The sequence below is a fragment of the Nematolebias whitei genome, chromosome 18, assembly GCF_014905685.2.
Source record: "Nematolebias whitei isolate Nwh7 chromosome 18, NemWhi1, whole genome shotgun sequence".
NCBI lineage: Eukaryota > Metazoa > Chordata > Actinopteri > Cyprinodontiformes > Rivulidae > Nematolebias > Nematolebias whitei.
Genome location: NC_056515.1, coordinates 28,465,118 through 28,486,853, shown reverse-complemented (window position 1 = coordinate 28,486,853; position 21,736 = coordinate 28,465,118). Strand labels below are relative to the sequence as shown.

General features: G+C 39.2%; 1 protein-coding gene across 1 annotated transcript; it reads right to left on the bottom strand.

Annotated features, from left to right (window-relative positions):
* Positions 1-657: 657 nt before the first annotated feature.
* bmpr1bb (bone morphogenetic protein receptor, type IBb) lies at positions 658-21,423 on the bottom strand. The gene is made up of 11 exons (XM_037692095.1): positions 21,266-21,423; positions 7,236-7,392; positions 6,003-6,105; positions 5,688-5,790; positions 3,727-3,820; positions 3,509-3,653; positions 3,197-3,389; positions 2,763-3,060; positions 2,496-2,671; positions 2,274-2,404; positions 658-978 (listed from the first exon to the last, which is right to left on the bottom strand). Exons 1-11 carry the CDS (start codon positions 21,342-21,344, stop codon positions 853-855), a joined length of 1,605 nt encoding a protein of 534 aa, XP_037548023.1. The 5' UTR covers positions 21,345-21,423; the 3' UTR covers positions 658-852.
* Positions 21,424-21,736: the final 313 nt, after the last annotated feature.

Here is a 21,736-nt window from a genome sequence, read left to right as displayed (position 1 = left end):
TGTTTTGTTTTTTGTTTTTTTGAATGTCCAGAGGACCAGATTGAACTCTTTTGGACTTTGAATAAAGTAATTTCACACTGAAAAATTAACATATAAGGAAGAGTTAAGAAAACCTGACAATTTCAATCAAATGTTTTAATATTGCAACAAATTATACTTAAAAATACAATAATGGTAACTATAAAGCCATAAAAAGTCTACATTTCCTTTTTCTGCAGGAAATAATGTAAACTTACTCCAAACATTAAAATATTTTAGCCCTGCGATGGACTTGCGACCTGTCCAGGGTCTACCCCACCTGCCACATAATGACCCTGGGCACCATCTCCCCCGCAACCTGGCACGGATAAAGCAGGTACAAATAAAAGGATAAATAGGTAATAATTTAACCATGAGGTCAGTAAGCTTAAATCTGAGTTTCTCTGAATGAGATCACAAAGTTGACTGAACTCTTCATGCTGTGAGTCTCACAATAAAAACAACAAATCACACTCACACAAAGGATTTATGACAGTACAAAAGACTGCTCATATAATACTGCTACATGGCTTAAGAGAAGCAGAGCAGGGGTTGCCTCTGTTAGGACCTGAGCAGAGGGATTCGATCTCCTGCAGGACGTTCCTCACCACTTGTCCAGCTGGACAGTCCATACCTGGGAAACAATCAACTTTCACAGAAAGTGCAACGTAAACACACCAACACTGGATGAGCAGCTCTGCTGTGACATAATCCTGAGTTTTCGTTCTCCTTTCATTCAGTCACTTTGTTTTCTCCTCTGCTGGCCAGATTATGAAGCTCATTCCAGTGGCTGTGAAAAGTCTCTGGGTGATGAGACCATCTGTGTAGACTCTGTCACAGTTTGATGTCTTGGGTCTCTAACATCTTTGCCAGAGTCTTCTTCACCCGCAGGGCTGTGAGGCGGCAGGCCGGGTTGTGAGCCCAACACTCCGACATCAGCTTTCCCATCTGTCGTAGACACTAAAACACACACATGGTCATACAGTAAAATCAACTGAAATTTAAAATGTGGCACAGAAATGTATTGAAAGTCTTTAGCGTAGAGTTAATGGCTTCATGTTTGAAAATCCTAATTCATGTCTTAATTGCTGTCTTTAAGACAAACTTCAAGGATATTAGCTGGGTGACAAATTCTAGGAAAATCCTTTATCCTTTTCAGAGAGCAAAGTGTAGCAGACATAAGATCTACATGTCCCCTTAGAAGTTAAGTCATGGCAAATTAGTTCTAAGTAGTTAAGAGTAAAATAATAATGTGTTGAGAGGATTGATGGTCAGTGCATCCATTCATTGGCCACAAAGTGACTGAATGGTTTCATGAGCATCAAAACAATGTGAGGCATATGCCATAATCTTTCTATAGGCTCATCAGACTCATTAATTTTCAATATAACCATATCGTCAAAGGAATACGTTAAACTGAAGCAGTTTTGATTATGAGTGATGACTTCAAGCTCCTTTTACTAAATGTGTCAATTGTTTTAACAAATATTGTAGTTTTATTTGTATACATCCATTGTAAGGATAAGTTTTGATCATAAAAATTAGCAATATACCACCTCAGAGTCATTTTTCAATGGCTCTCCATTCTTTGTAGTCAGCATCTTGAAACCACAGCATCAGATTATCTGCTTGTAATCTCACAATTTTCTGACACTTTATAATGAGAATGTCAGGAAAAAGAAAATGCTTGTTGCAGAGGGGAGAAGAGGGCATTCAAAGATTGTTTTTTAAAGCCAAAACTAAGTAAGCGTTTGAAGAAAGTTGAAGGTTTAGTGTAGTACCGTATTTTTCGGACTATAAGGTGCACTTAAAATCCTTTAATTTTCTCAAAAATCGACAGTGAGTCTTATAATCTGGTGTGCCTTATGTATTAATTCTGGTTGTGCTCACTGACCACAAACCGATTTTATGTGGTACACAGCGCTCAAAAATCTGTTAAAATGAACTTGTTTCGCTTAATGGGCCTTATAATCCGGTGCGCCTTATGTATAAAAACAGACCTGTTCATTGATATTGCACCTTATAATGTTGTGTGTCATATAGTCTGAAAAATACGGTACTTCCCCACTACAGTATGTTTCCCATCATCAAAATCCAGTTCAGAAATGCCCTCACCCAGCAGGATCCATATCAACATTATCGCTCCTTGTGATTCTCATGGGTGAGATGGGTCCATTTGAGTATGAGGCAAGATTGTGACTGAGAATGTATTTTAAAGCAGATGAAACAAATCAAAGACAAAAATATATATATACCTCATCACTGCTCCAGTGATTAGCGATCGGAGGCCTTAGTTTTTTAATGCAGACAACCTCTCTCATGTCCTCATAAGAAGGGTCAGTGAGCACCAGGTCATAATAAGGCAGCTGGTACTCATCTACAATGCCTGCAGGACACACAGACAAAGCAGAGGCTTCAGTACCTACTAATAAATTATCCAAACATACTCAGATTTATAGCAGTGCTATTCTTCTGACCTCCAGAGATACACCGCTGGGTCATTTCCCAAAGAATTAGACCAAAACTATACATGTCAGCCATGATAAAGGACTGGAAGGTGCTCCTGTTCAGAGTCTCATCCAACACTTCAGGTGGCATATAGCGCTTTGTTCCAACTCGTAGATTTGAAGGAATGTCCACTTCGTTGGTGTCACTGAAACAGCAAACAAAAAATATCCTAAACCTTCATGTTTCAGCTGATGCCAATGATTCTCTTCGACTGTGTTGAAAGAACTGGGTTTTACCTGTTAAACTTGACCGCGAGCCCCAGATCTGCTATACAGCAGAAGCCGTTCTTTTTAACCAAGACGTTTTTGCTCTTCAGATCTCGGTGTGCGATGGCGGGTTTGCCCTGCGTGCCGTAGATCTCGGTGTGCAGGTGGCAGAGGCCTGAAATGGACGAGTATGCCAGCTTCAGCAGGGCCTTGACGTCCAAGGTGTTGGACTTGAGGTAGTCGTACAGGGACCCATTCTCATGGTAGTCTGTGATTAGGTAGAGCTGAGTCCAGGAGCCAGTTCCTTTGATGTCAGCTGCTATGAATCCTGGGGAGGAGAGAATGAAGAAACACAAGTGCAACTTAAATTCAAGGTCAAGCACTCATCAAAGGAACCACCCGCTGCCTTTCATGCCAGAGTTTTAAACTAGGATCATTTTACGCTGAACGGGGACTGGCCTTACCCAGTATATTGTCGTGCCTCATCAAAAAGGTCTGGTATATTTCTGTCTCTCTGAACCAGCTCTCTTCCTCGGTGGTGAAGAAAACTTTGACAGCCACTCTCTCCCCTCTCCATTTGCCCATCCAGACTTCTCCGTATCTCCCTTTGCCGATCTGCTTGACCATCTGAATCTGCTTGGCAATGGTGCGCTGAACCTGGTGATGAATTATCATAATAAACATGACATTTCTTCCCTTTTCCTATTAAATAATTGCATTTCTGTTTTTGTCAACACTTTTTAGCTGCCTATTGTAATTGTAGTGTACTGTTGTACCAGCAGAGGGAGGCCTGATCCAGACCCAGACCCGATGCTGCGGGAATGCTCAATCAGATCCTTCAGAGACTCCCCAGGAGGAATGTAGGTGTCATCCTGCTCCAGATCAATACTATAGGGTGGCTGTGATGTCTGACGCTTATATCTGACAGGAAAATATTGGCTTAGTGAGCAGAAAGAAGTGTGCATTTGTTATTTGCACGAGTGAAGTTTCTTACCTGAAGTAGCAGAAGACAAGAATGACACCAAAGATGCTGCAAACTGTGATGGAAATGAAGAGCGCTATGTACTGGATGCTGCTGTCCACATATTCTGAAATAATGTTGACATACATGCATTTAAATCACAGATTATCTGCACATAATTATTAAAAAACCATCTCTAAGCACAGAGGAGCATCTGTTAAAACTGAAACTAATGAATAGTTAATATGCTGCAGCATCTTTCTAATTGTTATCAGAAGGAATAAGCCCCTCCCCTTTGATTTGCCTCGTTCTGGCCTGTAGTCCCCGCTCGCACAGCACGCTATTGATCACATCCCGTTCCTGAATCCCACAGATCGGATGTCACAGTGACATCGCTACAGAAGCCCCAGGGGCCTGAAGCAGCTCTGGCACTCTAGTCTTTCTGCCTCACTTCTGTCAACCAGAGACACACACACTCTTACCGGAGATGCCTGAGATGAGTGAACACACACACAGCAGGACATAAAGTACAAATTTAACTGCAAACTTTAAGACAATTTGTTTTCAGCTTTTTCAGGAGTGTCAATCTCATTTACAAAAGGGGGACAAAATGAAAACTGTTTTCAAAATAAGGGCCAATTTCAGAAACTACATTAACTCAAGTTAGACCCCCGACATCATTTCCTGGTTGCAGGTTCCTCAATAAGATTTTGATTGTTCTCATTGGACGTTCTTTGTTGTGCTTTCAACATTATAACCAAAGATTACTGAAAAAAATTCGAGTGATAAACGTATTATACATTTCACATATCATCTTGGGGGCCAGATAAGATCTCAACGAGGGCCACTTTTGGCCCCCGGGCCTTGATTTTGACATGTGCTCTAAATTATTTTCTCTTTTTTCCCCTGTAGGACTAGATTTCTTGATTGAATGCATAATACCCTCTGCCTTTTTATTCCCGAATGTTAAACTAAGATAGTTTTTGGATGGATAAAAACAAAACGAATTTTAACCATTTCAGTCAATTCTTCAAATGATATGAGCAATTTTCTGCAATATAGTGAGATTTCATGAGATCCGTTAGTGCTAAATGTGTGCTGAAGATGACTTAGCTACAACACAAACATTTAATTAAGAATTAAATTAAATTAAAATGAAGTTTTAGCTCAGTATTTGTAAAATTAACCAGATTATAGCCATTCTTGTGTTTACTGAGGCTGCTTAGCTGTGGCAGCCATCTTGGATTGGCTTGACTCCAGATGTTAATCAGTTGAACATCCAATGTTTATTTTCTTAGTTTCAATGAAATCTTTCCAGGTGGATCATAACATATTTTGCTAACATACCAAACAAACCCACTAGAAAAACATTACCACCGTTTGCCGCTGAAAGTACAGAATGATAAACTACATTTTTTAAGTTTTCCTTTGACAGTAGCATTATGTGGTTGTGTAGTTCTCGTGAGCAAAGATAAGGCTGCTGGTAAACTCTTTAGTCATATTTTGTTGTATCAAATACTTGGATTGTGTCAAAGTATCAAACTGAGCAATTTGGTGAGCATTGCTATTATAACAAAAGTTGGCTTAAAATGTTGAAATGATCAAAGTACAGTTTTCATGTCTGTATAATGGTGTTTGTGAAGAAGATACTGGGCACGCCAGAAAGAATGTGCATGTTGGTTTGCTGTGGAGTGACAGATGGACATATATCTCACATCAATCCTGAGGCAAGAAACTCAAGCAGGCCCTGGGGAGAGGCTGTCCTTTTCATTACAGAGTGAGAAAACAAGCAGAGTCTGCAAGTCTCTCTTTCACCTGCCTCTCCTGAGCAGCATGAGCCTTTTTACTGCAGCACCACTCTGTGGTTTGTTACAGTTTAAAATGTCACCACCATCACAGACCCTGTGTGGCTCGGAAGGACCCGCTTTAAAAGCCACTTGTGCTCTAAAGGCTGGAAGGTTTTCTTGAGTGGGAAGCGGTGTGAAGAAAAGTACCTGAAGTCACCAGCGGAGGAAGTGTAGGATGCAGGTTTCTGTTGCAGTAGTCCTCGTCTGTGCAACACTTCAGAACTCTCCAGGAATGTGCATTCCATGGGTCCTTCCAAACACACACACAAAGAAAACATTTTTAATTTCTAAATGTTTTTCTACTGCATAAGAAGACAATGGCCTGGATTAGTTTGAGCCTAAACTAAACCAGCGGCAGGTCAGAAGGATTAATGCCACCTCAGTAAGGCGGCTGCTTGAGAGGCTGCATGCAGGCTTTCACTAAGGAAAAAATACACACACACTTCTAAAAATGTGACTTACTCTGCACTGAAACTCGGAGCCAGCCAGAGCCAAACAGCCTGCAGAATGCACAGCGTGACCCCCCTCCTCTTTCGTTACCATGGTGAAGCAGAAACCATCGGTCCTACCAAAGCACAAAACATCTCTTAATCAGTATCATCGTCAATGGTTAAAATTTGGGATTCACGATATTATCGGCATGGTATCAGTACCATCCGATATTAGAGTTAAAGTTAAATATTGGACATCTGCTCAGAGACACCACGAGATGTGCAATGACAGGGGATCGAACCCAGGACCTTCGGGTCCCGAGTCGGTTGCACTGCCCGTACTCCATCTCGGCCCCACAAAAATAATTTAAGTGGGCTATGTTCTGATAAAGAAAAGTATATAAAAAAAATCGGTAACAGTTATCGGCCAAATAAGTTTTAGCACATCGGCATATTGGATATCGGCCAAAAATCCAATATCGTGCATCCCTAGTTTAAATGGTGCATTTAAGGCTCAATACTGGGGCAGTAAATCTGATTGCAGTGCCTGCATATGAACACTAAAATAATTTGTATTTTACAACCATGAGTTTAGTTTTAAATGTTTTACCTGAAATTAGAAATTAACACTAACGTAGATATCCTATTTATTACAATTTTAGTAATTAAACTCTATCTAAAACAAATAGCTATTAGTGAATAAAGTGTAAACAAGTAACGGTAGCGCTGTTAGGGCTGCAGTGAGCTATCAGAATTGTTCAAAATAGTTTGTAAGATTAGGTTCAATGACTACTCATTATTGTCAATGTTTTCACCTGTTTTGCTGAATTAAAAACGATTTAAAAATACTTTGGACTCAAGATTCATTAAAGTCATAATCATTAATAAATAAATCAAATTATAATGAGAATTATATTTTTTTCTGATGTAAAAAGAAGAACAAAGGCTTTAAAGTACATGTGCCATTTTATTTAAATAAATATATCAACACATTTACTTTACCTTCATCTGTGCCAGATAAACGTGCACTTTTTGTTTTAATCTTCCAAACAAATTTGGACTGGCTAATGGAGGTGGTAATGAGCTTTGCCTCCAGTGGTTTGAGGAACTCCATTAATGCAGCTAAAGCAAACATTTGTGTACGGATCAACTAATTAAATGTGTATTTTGCTAATAACTTTGAGTAAGTCTTTCAGCAGGCTTAGGGCCGTGTTATTTTATAATGTGTGTGTGTGAGCAGGAAGGTGTGTGTACTTCATCGTACACGCATGTGTTGTTGACGGAGCCTTCAGGGCACTGGGGGTAGCAGAGGCACTGAAGGTTCTGATCTGAAACTGTGGCGGTGCTGCTGGTTTCCTCCACCCGTCGCTCTGATCCTTCCTTCCAGCCACTCCTTGGTAACATGGTGTCCAACATATTGGCTGGAAAGGGAAAACAGTGAGAAATTTAGTACCAGTTCAGACCAGAAGAGTAGCACTTGAGTACACATAAATACTTTTTTTTAAATTATTATTAGAACTACCTGTGTTCAAGTCTTTGTCGTCTTATTTATTGCAAGATAGTAAGTGTGAATGTGCTGCTTAAAACAATACTGTTATTCAAACGTGTGCTGTGTACACAAAAGACATGACAGACAAAATGTAGTTCCTTTTCAAATGGAATGAGCAGACCTGACAGCTTTATCGTTCTGACAAAGAAGTCTAATTAGTGCTGATATTCTTCTATATGTCATTGAATCCATCTTCAGCACATTAGCATGCCTGCACAGAAAAATCCCACAATAATTATTATGTTTTTTGCATATAATCCCATGTGGAATGTTATGTAACTACGTATCATCAACATTAGTATGATGAAAATGCTCCCAAATCACACAGGAAACAACATTTTGTACATTTTTAAAAGATTCATGTTCAGCTGAAAAAATTGGACGGGTGGCAGCAAAGGAAAAAGCTCTGAAGAAAATGTAGAATGCAAGACTGTAAGGATATATATATATATATATATATATATATATATTAACTTGTCACATCGAGAAATTGTATTAAATGGTAAACATGTCACATGTACACAGGTGAGATGATGTGTTTCAGAAATAGTTTTGCCTTTTTTGAACAAAAGTTGCAAAAACATACAAAAATATAAACCATTTAATAGGGATGCATGATATTATCGGCATGGTATCAGCCAATATTAGCGTTAAAGTTCAATATCGGACATCGGCCATTCCATTAAAATATTTTGCTGATATAAAAGGCACAGTTTTTGCCTGCAGCGGCAGCGCAATGCGATGATGTCACGTGTGTCTACCCAATCTCACGGCGGAGAGGAAAATTCAAAATGTCAGCGTGTGGAAGTTTTATGTTTCGTTGGTGAAGATGTTAAATTCCAAAGATTTTTGGACTATGTTGAGCCTCGCTACATCATCCCCAGTCGGAGATATTTTTCCGACATAATGTTACCCGAGTTACATGCCATCATGTCCGACGTCATTGAGAAGCTAATAGCTGATAGCACTTGGGTGAGTTTTACCACAGACATTTGGACGTTGTGTTAGCCCCATTAGCATGATTAGTCTTACGGTACAATAGATAGACAAAAACTTTGAACTTAAAAAGTCTGTCCTTCATGCACAAGAGTGCAGAGGATCCCACACTGCAGCTACAAACCTGGAACAAGCCTCCACAAGTGAGACAGCATCACAAGGGACTAATGCTAATAAATATTATTTAACACTTTTCATTTAATGTAAGTTAAAGCACTATGCATGACTGTTACTGAATATATGTCACCAGCTCTTACAGCTGTTGCACAATTTTTGGAGCAAATAAGCCTAAATAAGAGGGCTATGTTCTGACAAAGGAACGGATTTAAAATATCGGTATCGGCATCGGTTATAGGCCAAATAAGTTTTAACATATCGGCATATCGGATATCGAACAAAAATCCAATATCGTGCATCCCTACCATTTAAGATGCTAACTATTTATCTCACTAACTATGCTATCAGGTTTTTGGCATCCAATCCAATCCAACTTTATTGATAAAGCCCTTAAAAAAACATACAGGACCAAAGTGCTGTACAGACAAGTTAAAAAGCACAAAAGGAATAAAATACAAGGAAAAAAAAATTAAAAAGACAAACAGTTTTGCAATAAAAATTGAAACAGTAAAATGAGTATCAAATCAATAACAATATTAGAATCAACATGTCACATGTTGTCAAAAGCCTTGGTAAAAAGATAGGTTTTAAGATGGGATTTAAAAACGGGCAGAGAGGCGGCCAGTCTGATGTGGAGAGGCAGACCGTTCCATACTTTAAGAGCTGCTACAGCGAAGGCACGGTCACCTCTAAGCTTGAGCTTTGTTCTGGGTACACTCAGGAGCAGCTGATCAGCTGACCTGAGAGCACGGGGAGCGGGGTATACGGCTCTAGCAGCTCAGAAAGGTAGGGTGGGGCAAGACCATTGAGAGATTTAAAAGTCAATAAAATAATCTTAAAACTGATCCTAAAATGTAACCAGTGACGAGAGGCTAAAATGGGGGAAATGTGCTCGTATTTACATGTGCCAGTTAAAAGATGTGCAGCAGCATTTTGCACCATCTGAAGATGGGCAATGGAGGAGCCACTAACCCCCACATAGAGAGCAGTACAGTAATCTGGCCTAGTTGTCACAAAGGCATGAATTACTGGCATTGAAGAAAAAACACCCATCCATCTTCTTCCACTTTTCCAGAGTTGGGTCGTGGGGATAGCAACCTAAGTAGGGAGGCCCAGACTTCCCTATCCCCAGCCACTTGGGCCAGTTCCTCGGGAGGAATCCCAAGGCGTTCCCAGGCCAACATAGTCCCTCCAGCGTGTCCTGGGTCTTCCTCTGGGTCTCCTCCTGGTGGGATGTGTCGTAACACCTCACCAGGGAGGTGTCCAGGAGAAATGATGCCCAAGCCACCTCAATTGGCTCCTCTCGACATGGAGAAGCAGCGGCTCTACTCTGAGTTTTTCACGGATGACCGAGCTTCGCACCCTAACTCTAAGGGAGAGCTCAGACACCCTGCGGAGAAAACTCATTTTGGCCGCTTGTATCCGTGATCTCGTTCTTTCGGTCACAACCCAAAGCTCATGAGGGTAGGAACGTAGATCGACCGGTAAATTGAGAGCTTCGCCTTTTGACTCAGCTCTCGCTTCACCACGACAGACCGGTACAACGCCCACACCACTGCAGGCGTTGCACCTATCCGCCTATCGATCTCTCGCCCCATTTTACCCTCATTCATGAACAAGACCTCAAAACACTTAAACTCCTCCACTTGAGGCAGGACCTCCTCCCTGACCTGGAGAGGGCACTCTACCCTTTTCTGGGTCAAGACCATGGCCTCGGATTTGGTGGAATTGATCCTCATTCCGGCCGCATCACACTCGGCTGCGAACCGCTCCAGTGAAAGTTGTAGATCATCACCTGATAAAGCCAATAGGACCACATCATCAGCAAAAAAACAGAGACGCGATCCTAAGGCCACCAAAAAAGATCCCCTCAACACCTTGGCTGTGCCTAGAAATTCTGTCCATAAAAGTTATGAACAGAATCAGTGACAAAGGGCCATTAAAAGAAACTTTAGGTTTTAAAGAAAATAAGTGTGTCATCATACAAAAACTGCTGCTTCATGTTAAAGTGTGTATTGCTGCACACTGAATAAATTCAGACTAAAATTATAAACAAAATGTGCTTTAACTCAGTAAATACAGGATGATATATTGAACTAATAAAGAATTACAGTCCATCTCATCCGACACAATTTATGCAAAAATATTTGCACAATATAAGATCCCATAAAAGGTGCATAAACTAATATCAACAAGAATGCACAAAGATGACTAGTAAATCATCAGATTAAAATAACCTTTAGGTGTAAATGTTCCTTTTTCTTGGACTAAAAGTAACTGAAGGCGATTCTTCCCGTGAGTTTAACCAGATCTGACAGCAGCTTATCCCTGAGGAGTTTTGTGGTCAGGAAGCTGAACAGTTTTGTGCTATACTAGATGGATGTCTTCCTCTCACTGTAAGTCTTGGTTTCACTCACTCAGGCACTCTTTTATTCATCCCTTTCCCCCCCATTTGACTTGAAGTCTTACAGAAACGGAAGACCAAAGCATTCAGTTATTTATCTGCATTGTACATCCTGAGTTTAAGGCTGTTGAAAAGACTGCCTTAGGCAAGAAGATCACATTGGAAGTCAGAAACATCAAGGTTGTATAATTGTCCCATGAGTCAATTAGGACCTAGAAAACATTTCCATGTCTGGGTTTAATTGAAAAATGTGTAAATAGAAGCTAAGTAGTCCAACAGCCTGACCAGCCACTGGAAGAGAGACGTGGTTAATCCTCCAGAGGACTACGTGATGAAAAGGCTAAATCAAAGAGCAGTATAAACAGAGCGAACGGTGCTTAAATGGCACTCAGTGTGTCCTTTCATCCTAATCTGTGTTGCTATTTCAGCTGAAGGGGAAGTTTGTGGAGGTGCTGCGATCCTCCTTCACAATGGCCTTGGTTCCTCTACCATATACTGTTCAGCATGTGTAATGAAAAAAAAAATAAAGAACTGTTCTAGGAATTTGTGAAACATGCATTCAAAATCTAATCTGGTTTATTTGAACTTTCATAATAGTGGAAAGTGTTCGAGACAGGCTCCAGCTCCCTGTAAACCTGCACGGGAAAGCAGGTGATAAATGGATGGATGGATATGAGTGGGAAATGATCTGGAAAAATGAAGAGTGGGGATTCCTGTCTATCTAAACTCAGTCTTTTAATCATAATGAAATGTAGGGATGCACGATATTGGATTTTTGGCCGATATCCGATATGCCAATATGTTAAAACTTATTTGGCAGATAACCGATACCAATACCGATATTTTTCCCCTAAACCTACTTACAGAGACTACATAACTTTCTCTGCTGTGGAATTAAAATACTACATTATTCTGCATGGTCTTTTTCATTTTGACCTGCTACCAAATGCAGATGCCAAAAAGGGGGTGAAAATGATGTAACACTTCAACTTGGATTATGTTTAATATCAAATGTATTCATGACATTTACTCTCTCTAACACAATGACAACACTCGGACAGTGCAAATTTGTAAATTTTCACAAATCTAAATTCAATCTGCTCACAAGCGACAAGTGAAAAGCACATAAGTGGTAGTGCATTAAAATATATACTTGACAATTTCTTAAATTAAAAATTAACATAAAAAACAAGCTTTTTATATTGGTGAGGGTTTTTTTTTTTTATGGAATGGCCGATGTCCGATATTTAACTTTATTGCAAATACCGGCCAATACCGATACCATGCCGATAATATTGTGTATCCCTAATGAAATGGCACGGGTTTTTTTTCCAATCACACAGGTCTATAGCAGTGCAAAAAAACACTGAAAAGGCAAAAAACAACAAGGTTTTATTTAATCAGACATGCTTTGAATAATGACTCTTAAATGGAAGTGTTATGTATTGTCATTGTATGCGCTCACATACAAAAACAAAATTTGTCCTCTGAATGGATACACCGATGATAAGATGACCAAAAAACAGTCCTAAAAAATGTCCTACAGGCTCATTCACTTTTTAAAATTAGAAGCAAAAAGTTTAAAGTACTCATAAAAGCTTTGCATGAGAAATTAATATGCATTTAATGTTGAATGACTTGCTGCTTCATCCATAAAAAGTTGACTATAAGATGATCAAAAGATAAAATACAAATAAAATTAGCTTACTTGATGTTTCTTTCAGAAGTGATACAAAAAAACTAATAAAAGCTGTGAAAAGTTGGCTTTTTTCAAAATTAAACAAACTATTTTTTTCTATCGATGAGGCTGAAAACACACACACTTCATCTTTTCACATATTCACACACCCACGAATTTGCTGTGTCTGCGTCGCAGCCGGCTCAAGGTCGTCCTGAAATCGGATCTGCATCCCACACGCATTCCACGGTTTTCTCCTCAACATGAACACTATATCACGCACACAAACACGCAACATCCTCTGAGAGATTAGGAGCAACAATGTTCCAGCTGCAGAACCTATAATGACATCACCATCTGAGGTTCTGCACCTGTGGAGGCGTAACTGGATTTGTCTAAAGCAGTGACACCAACTTATCTGAAATTTCTTCTAATATTTTATTAGTGAAAGTGTGAGTATAAAGTATCATCTCATCATTTTAGTCCAGATATTGATGGGGAATTATGAAATTTTCAAACATGATCTAAACATTTATTTTGCTCCTCAGCTCCTAATTTATTGTTAAAATCGTTGAAATACTTTCTTTTCTCACTGTTTTTCCAATAAACATACTGCATCTGTATCTGTGGGGACTTTTATGGTATTTATGACGTATCTGTTTCCATACAGCTCTTAAAATGACAATTATGGGTGAAGGGCATGTAAACAAAAACAGATGTGTGGTTCTGACCTGTTTGTGCAAATTGTTGCATTGACACTTGATTGAATAAAATAAGGAATGCTTTCATAGCAGCGTAGTTTGGGTTCTAACAGACACAGGTTCCTAAAGCAAAGTGTAAGTGCATCACAACACACTTTAAGTCTAGGGCTGTACAATAATTCAATATCAGTACATATCACGATATACTTTTATTTAACAATGGCGATATGAGTTTTAAGCACATTTCCAATATACACTACACACTATGATTACAGCGTTTCACTAACTGACGTTCACGACAAAACAATTCGAGCTAAACAGAAAAAGCCGCAACACATTGGCTACACGAGTGATGACGGACACCACAGACATGGAGCCCGAGCCCAGAAGCAGTAGGCTAGGCTAGGCTAAACTCCAACACAGTAAGTTTTAGCTACAAAATGAGTGCCCATGACCGTAATACAAGTGAAGAGACAACAGACAACATAGTTGATAGGAGAGGAAAGACTAAATTGGTGGTGTGGACGTGGTTCGGCTATCTAAGATCTGATAAACTGCAGGTTTCAGTGTGCTGCAAAATGTGCCGGAGAATCGTGCCAACTAGCAGTGGGAACACATCGAACCTGTTCCACCATCTGAAAAGTTTCCACTCGATAGAATAAGCTGAGAGTCGGAAGACGAAGCACCATAAAAGTTTAAGCCAACGTGTCCCTGAAGCATCACCCCCAGCCCCAGCTGTGTCAAAAGAGAATCCATGCAGCAAACACAGATCACTGTATTTATGCTTTATGACAAGAACTCCACACACTATAAAGACGTAACTAAGGTTGTTACAAATTTCTTGACTAAAGACGTGATGCCATTTACTACGGTGGAAAACAAGGGTTTCAGAAAAATGATGTCAGTCATCGACCACAGATACCAGCTCCCTGGCCGGGAATATTTATCGCACACGGCCATACCTGCACTTTATGGTAAGTCTATGTTGTTGTTTAAAGTTCAAGTTATTAATACTGACAAAGTTGAGAGTTTTATGTTTACTTGATGGTGATTTCAATTTTCTTTGAAGGCTAAATACAAATAAAAGGTGAACATTAACTTATGTTATGTTTGTATTTCTAAAATGTTGTACTGGAGGAGTTTCATAGACTTAGCAAAATAATTGTTAGTTTTACAAGCATCTGTTGTGGACACTCTTGGCAATTTTCTTAGGCTTTTAAATTTTGTATATTGATATCGGAATTATATCGTATCGACCGAAATTAAGAAATATCATGATATTTTGGCCATATCGTCCAGCCCTATTTAAGTCTAATAAAACTTGAAGTGTTATAAAGAAAGACTGCTGTAAAGCAGAAATGTCTGTCCTTGTGAGCATTATGAAAGCCTTTATGTAAAAATCTGCCCTTGATCATCACATAAAATTGTTTACTGAGCTAAGAGTACATTAAATAAGAAATATTAATTTAAATCATAAACACATTAAGATAAAATGGCACATGTGGGTCAAAAATTGAGTTCAAACAGAATAAAGCAGGTAATAAAAGTTATTATTGCAAATGCAAATGCAATTTATTTATGAAGATCACCTTATAATGAAAAAAAGTCACAGTTTTAATATTTTTGACCAAACCATGTAAAGGAGTCCGCGCTCAGAGTCCATGTTGGGGATGACTGACTGCTTATACACCAAATTTAGTTCATCATTTGTAAAAGTGACTAATTCATAGTCACTTTTGTATTAGCCATTTTCGAAAAGCTTGTTGCAGTCATCTTAAATCGGGTAGTTTCCAAAAGTTAATCCATTCTGCATGTACATCAAATGTATACCTTTAGAGTTTCTTTAAACTTTTGTGAGTTATATTGGTAGCAAACAGAAAAATGAACACACGCATACATGCAGGCCTTACACTTTCACCTTCCGTCACAGGCAGTACCTGAAGAACTGTAATAATGAATGTCTCTAGTAATTAAAGCACCATGTTGACAGTAGATTTTAATGTAGCGCTGCCACAGAAATGACCAGAACTGTTTTCACTGGAGCAGGCTTTGCAGCACTACAGATATTTAATCTGCCAGCGTTGGCTTGAACACAAACTCACTACTGTTTGTCACAAGTATGGAGGAAGACGAGAGAAAAAGAAGATAAATTACTCCAGGTGGCCATGATAAATAACCTCCTCAAAGAAGGCATCTTCCCTGGTTCCTCCAGATTTCACTCGGACTCCAAGGGGGTCACACCCAACCTGCAGGAGGGCCATACATGCTCCTCCACCTCACCATTGCTCCCTCATTCCTCCTAACCTCCTACAGACTTCAAAGACCTCCGCCACATAAAACAGACATCCTACGAGCACATTCCACACCTCCTCCCCTCCTCTGCTGCTGCTACACCCACACTGGCTCATCTGTTGTCAGCGTGCAGTTCCCATCAACCTGTTCCGTGTTTACCCGCCGTGACCAGGCTGCCTTTTGGAGAAAATAAAAAATTATGAGGCTCCAGCCACCCACAGCTATAGTTCCAGAGTATTCATTGAGGCAGACCTGTCTGACGTCGACACGATTCGTCACTTCAATCCCAAACTCTATAACGACTGATAACTGTTTGTTTTTATATCGTTTACTCAGAGAACATGTAACACACAGGCATGAATACCACAAAGAACTGCTATATCAACAAGTCAAACACAGTCGGGCATATTCATAGACAAAATGAGGCTTTATTCTATTTTAACTTGTCCCTAACTTTGCAAAAACTAACTAAAATTTCAATGTATGAAAGCGGAAGTGGCCAAAATCACATTAGAAAAAAACAGAATTACATTTGAAAAAACGGAATCACATTAGAAAAAATGGAATTACATTAAGACAAAGTGAAAGTGGCCGAAGCAGAAGTGGCCCGAATCACATTAGGAAAAAAAAGAATTACATTTGAAAAAACTGAATCATATTTGAAAAAACTGAATTACATTAAGACAAAGTGAAAGTGGCCGAAGCAGAAGTGGCCCGAATCACATTAGGAAAAAAAAGAATTACATTTGAAAAAACTGAATTACATTAAGCCAAACAGGAAGTTTTTGTGCTTTTAATAAAGTTAAAAAAAAAAAAAACTTGCTGTTTGGCTTAATGTAATTCAGTTTTTTCAAATGTGATTCAGTTATTTCTAATGTGATTTGGGCCACTTCCGCTTTGGCCACTTCCGCTTTGACCACTTCCGCTTTGGCCACTTCCACTTTGGCCACTTCCGCTTTGGCTTAATGTATTCCTGTTTTTTCAAACGTAATTCCGTTTTTTCAAATGTTGTTCATTTACATCTTAGGGTTATTTTCTGCGTTACTAAAAACCAAGGACTTAACTATTTGTTTCCTTACGTTTCCTTGTTACTAAATATGTGTTTGAAATTTATTGTTTGCTATAGTAAATATTTTTTTCCTTCAGCTTTTTTTTTAAATAATACAATGTTTTAGTGGTGTGTACAATAATTATTCATGTACATCAGACATGCTCAGTGTTTCTCACAGCAGTTTGCTGAATGTTTTTATCAGTAACACACACACTGACACAAACCAGATTTAGATGCTGAAACCTACAAGCGTGTTTGTGTACCATGCTCAAGACAAGACCTTGAACCAGACGTCTGATAATTTGTACACTTTCTGCCCACATTATATCACTGCTCTCATATGTATCAATGTGGTTGGGACTTACTGGCAGAAAGCTGCAAAACACAGAGATGCTGAGGTTGATTACAGATATGATGAGAAACTGCAACCACAAAATGTCACTTTACCCAACGATGAAGTCTCTGCAGAAAAAGTGGCTGTTCCACTTACAAACAGGAATATGTTTAACCTCTGGTGAAATGGAAATTGAGGCCTAAATTGGAAGATTAGGTAAATATGAATGTAAAGTCAGGTGTTAGCTTAGGTTAACAAAAAAAAACGAGGCAAATAGGAATGGCACAAGGCCTGCAGACCGTACATGTCAACGTTTTAAAAATGTTGTTAAATCTGTTAGCATTCAGAATGTGGGATGGGATGACCCTCACCTACTACCACACCACGTTTCAGCTCTTTATTGATAAAACCGACAGCTATTTTGTGATTGCTAAAGTTGGTTAACTGTGGTGGTCGTCTTGAATATGGTTGACTCCAAAAGTTACTTTAGCTATGTTTACATGGACATAAGTAAACGGATTAAACGGCCATTCGGAATAAAAATGTGTAGTGTAAACGCCCCATTCAGATTATTTTTTGTTGATTTAGATTGAGCCGAAAGAATTTGTAATCAGAATGAGACGGGTGGTTTATGACGAATCATAATCCGAACGGTGTGCATGCAAACATTTAATCTGATCTTTTTTTTTTTCCGATTGTGGAAAACTAACCTGACTGTGCATGTGCGACCCGTCTACTTCACATATTTCCACCTGCTAATGCTAATATGTCAGGGAAGCGAAACTGGTCGGTGAGCGACACAACATTTCCACTAGAAACTTTGAAAGAGCTCAAAATTATCTGTATTACCTGTAGCACAGTCGGGGAGTGCATTAACGTCTCCATCATCATTCAAACCTGGCGCAGGTCCATTTTAAGCGCTCGGGGTTTGTTTACGTTCATCACAGAAGTAGAACTTCTTCTTCTTTATTCAGAATAAAAGCCTGCTGCATGTAAACGTTTGTTGTGAACGGATTGTGCCCATGTAAATGATGCATTGAAATTATTTAATCTGAAAACATTTCAATCCGATCAAAGAATTTTGCACCTGTAAACATAGCTATTGTGACATCTATCCAGAATCTCACTGTGTGTACTACACTGAGACTATGCAGATGTTTTCAGGTGAATACCAACCTGCATCCACTCAAAGGAAATGTCAAATATACAGGTAGTTACCAGTACTTCAAATATAAACTACTTTTTGTGCTTATGCTTGTATTTCAACTTTGCTCAGACCTAGGCAAAGACAAAAATCACAGGCTGTCTATACAAAGTCTGAAGTTTGTTGATGAAGGCACCGTTTGCTTGCTTTTAATCCATAAAGAGTCAGCCTACATGAAGCAACATCTCTGAAGGCTTTGCTTTGCATTATTAGACGTTTGCCTGTTTGTGTGGGTCATAATACAACTCCTGACGTTGTGGAAGGTGAGACCAGTACACGTGGAAACATCTCTAGAGCAATGCCCTAAGCTGTAAAATATTTAATACGTTTGGAGAAATAATTAATCAAAACTATTCAATTGTGCACATAAGCAAGTGTAAAAACAAACACACACAGCTGTTGCTTCAAGGCTTGACTGCTGGAGCAGCACATCTGCATGAAGATGGAATTCTGTATTTGGGAACGGTATCCACATCCTGACAGGAAGACACTGAAGGACCTCCAGCTGCTGGGCCGATACACCGCAGCACCCCTCCCTGCATAATACTCCCATCAACGCATCCCCTAAACAATGCATCAAGATATTTTCAAGACGCCCTATTTAGTTTATTTATTAATATTGTTTTAAATTAAAAAGTCTTGTTTTGCCATTTGCCAAAACTGTCAAATAGTCCCTTTCTTCTATGAATATTTAAAAAGAGAGTTCATCTGCATTTAAAATGATATACAAAATATTTCCATGCCATTTTTGATTACAAACTTCATGTTTAAAGTGTAAATAAAATCGATCCACATTACGATTATTTAAACTTAATTCAGGATTGTTAACTCAAGGGGGAGGGGGCACAAAAACAAGAAACAAAATGCCTTTAAAAGTTGAAACAAAGCCTGTTTCATAACTTATTTCATGTTTTATTGATATAATTTTGAGCATTTTGGTGTTCCATAGTTTCACACTGCACTTAATAGTAAAGCACCTGCTTGTATAGAAATGTGACCAAAAGAACATCCTAAACAGAAACTATTGTGGTTTTCTATATTTTAACTTCCTCATTCAACAGTACAAGTTTCTTAAATAGTGCAGTTTTGGCTCATATGTGGGCGTGACTTTCCCTGTGAACTGATTGTTGTGGCGCTATAATTCAATGTTCACAGTGCATGTTAAAGCAAAATAGTGAAAATGGGTCTAAAAAGATTATTAAGGAAAATTGTTCTATCCTACGACTGCTAAAATGTTTATATCCAATGGACTAAAATTACATGACTGAGGCTAAAACTCAACTATTTTCAGTGAACCTGAGCAGCCTGCAGAAACAGGTGTCGGATTGGCTGTATTTAAATTAATGAACAACCTCCCACATGTTTAACTCATTTGTGTGATCTGAAAAAAAATAGATCCCAGAGGAACCTGACGAAGCCCAACTTAAGTTTCAAATCTCAGCAGATCACAATCTTTATTCCATTTCATAGTTTCAGTCTGCAGAGTTTTTAAATCCCTTCTGTATTACTGCTGAAAAAGAGGACATCAGTGTTTCTCAGGGATTTGGGCTGATTTTCTCTCTATCTCTCCACATTCTTTACACCTGCGTGACCACAGATTTCCAGAAGCACCAAGAGTTTCAACCTCCAACTCTGTGTAGAGAAAAGCAAAGGAAAAAAACTAAAAGAAAAAGCATTCATCAGCAGCTGAGGTATTTCGTGACCAACTGTGAAAGTTGCATTTAGCTCAGAGCCACACTGTCAGGATGGGATTTTACAGCTGGTCTTTAGTTTTCACACATTTTCAGCGCACCATGGCTTTGTAGAAGGATTGAATTTAAAAAGAGTTTTTTGTTATAAAATGAAGTGAGTCATGTCTACTTATTTTGCCAACAGTTGAACTTTTGATGCTTTCCGATTTAATACACATTATCACTAATGTATTTGTTTATTTGCATAAAAACTTCATAAAAACGCACGATTAAGACAAAACCCGACAGATTGACAGCCCTCTTACCAATGCACACCAGAATAAGGCCTGAATATGCATAAATAAGATTTAAAAAGTGACAAACTATCAATTAAGGGAAGCCCATTCACAGCAATGAATCAAACTAAGCCATCTTTTTGCAAAGTCAGCAAATAAGTTTGTGTAACCTTGTGGACTCAAATACTAATTTCATGGATCCACACCAAACTTTGGCCGCAACCTGTGACACTTTCCACAGCACCCATTATGAATATTCACTTGTCTTACTAATTATCAGGTCCAGTAAATGCCAGAACACAGTGAAAGCAGCCTTAAATAAACCTAACCTTAGTGCTAAAGTGACCATTTGAAGACACTTTTAAACATTTAATAAAAAAAAAAAACATAAAATCTAATATTATGCATGTCTAAAAAAGTCAAAATATAACTTTATAGTAAATTTTTGTATCAACGACGGGACTCAGTAGTCAGCCTTTAAAGTCAAAGTGGACGTTTTTAAGATATGTGAATGAGAATGTTTAACTGAAATAAATCACTAAAGTGCAAAAAAAAGTAAAAGAAAATCCCCATAGCATATTTAATAATTCTGAAAAGTTATCTTTGGTTCTTTTCAAGTCAAAACAAAAGTGTCATCTTTTTGACGGTGGGACCCGCCGACCCTTTCGGACTGACACAACCTCAGGAGGCACCGTGACGCTGTGGGCATTCATCGTAAAAAGGCAACTGGCTGTCCAACTTCAAACGGTTAAGCATGGGGTTGAAGTGGAAAACGATGGAGCAGATAAATGCAAACCAGTTGTCCCCCACTGCAGAGATCATAAAAAAAAGTTTGTTTATCAGAAATACCAGATGGCAGCAAATAGGTGTTCAAGATGCTGTCTGTAAAATGTGCCAACATGATCCCGCCACATGATCAACCTCCCCAATGTACACACAGACACTCAAGAAGGCATGCTTATTTAAAGACACTGGCTGTGACTTAAAAAAGAAGAAACTCACCAGCAGACCCACAGCTCAGAGATGCAAGTCCAGTCAGCAGGAGAACAGCCACCCCCTGAGGCCACCACGCCACCACCATCACGCCAGGAGCAGCGTCTTTCCAATCCCAGAGGTGCTGCCACAGCGATCCACTTGTAACAAGGTGCAGATGTGAGAGCGAAGCCTAGATCCTTCTTGTAAGAAGAGTTTCACTTGTCTTTCTGTGTCCCGCTCTGCCTCTCCGCCCTCCTAGGAACTTCCCACAGACGCCTCGTAGGAATACTCCACACTGACAGCCTGCGAGAGGCACACATGGAGAAAGAAGAGCGGGACAAAAGAAATGGGGGAGGAGGGTGTTACTTGGTCGCTCTCTCACTGTGCTGTTTTTTTCTGTCCGCCTCACTTCAGAGGCAACAGCTGAGTATATCCACACATGTCCTCCCTGGCTGTTGCGCACACACACACAAACGTTGCACATCACAAATACACGTC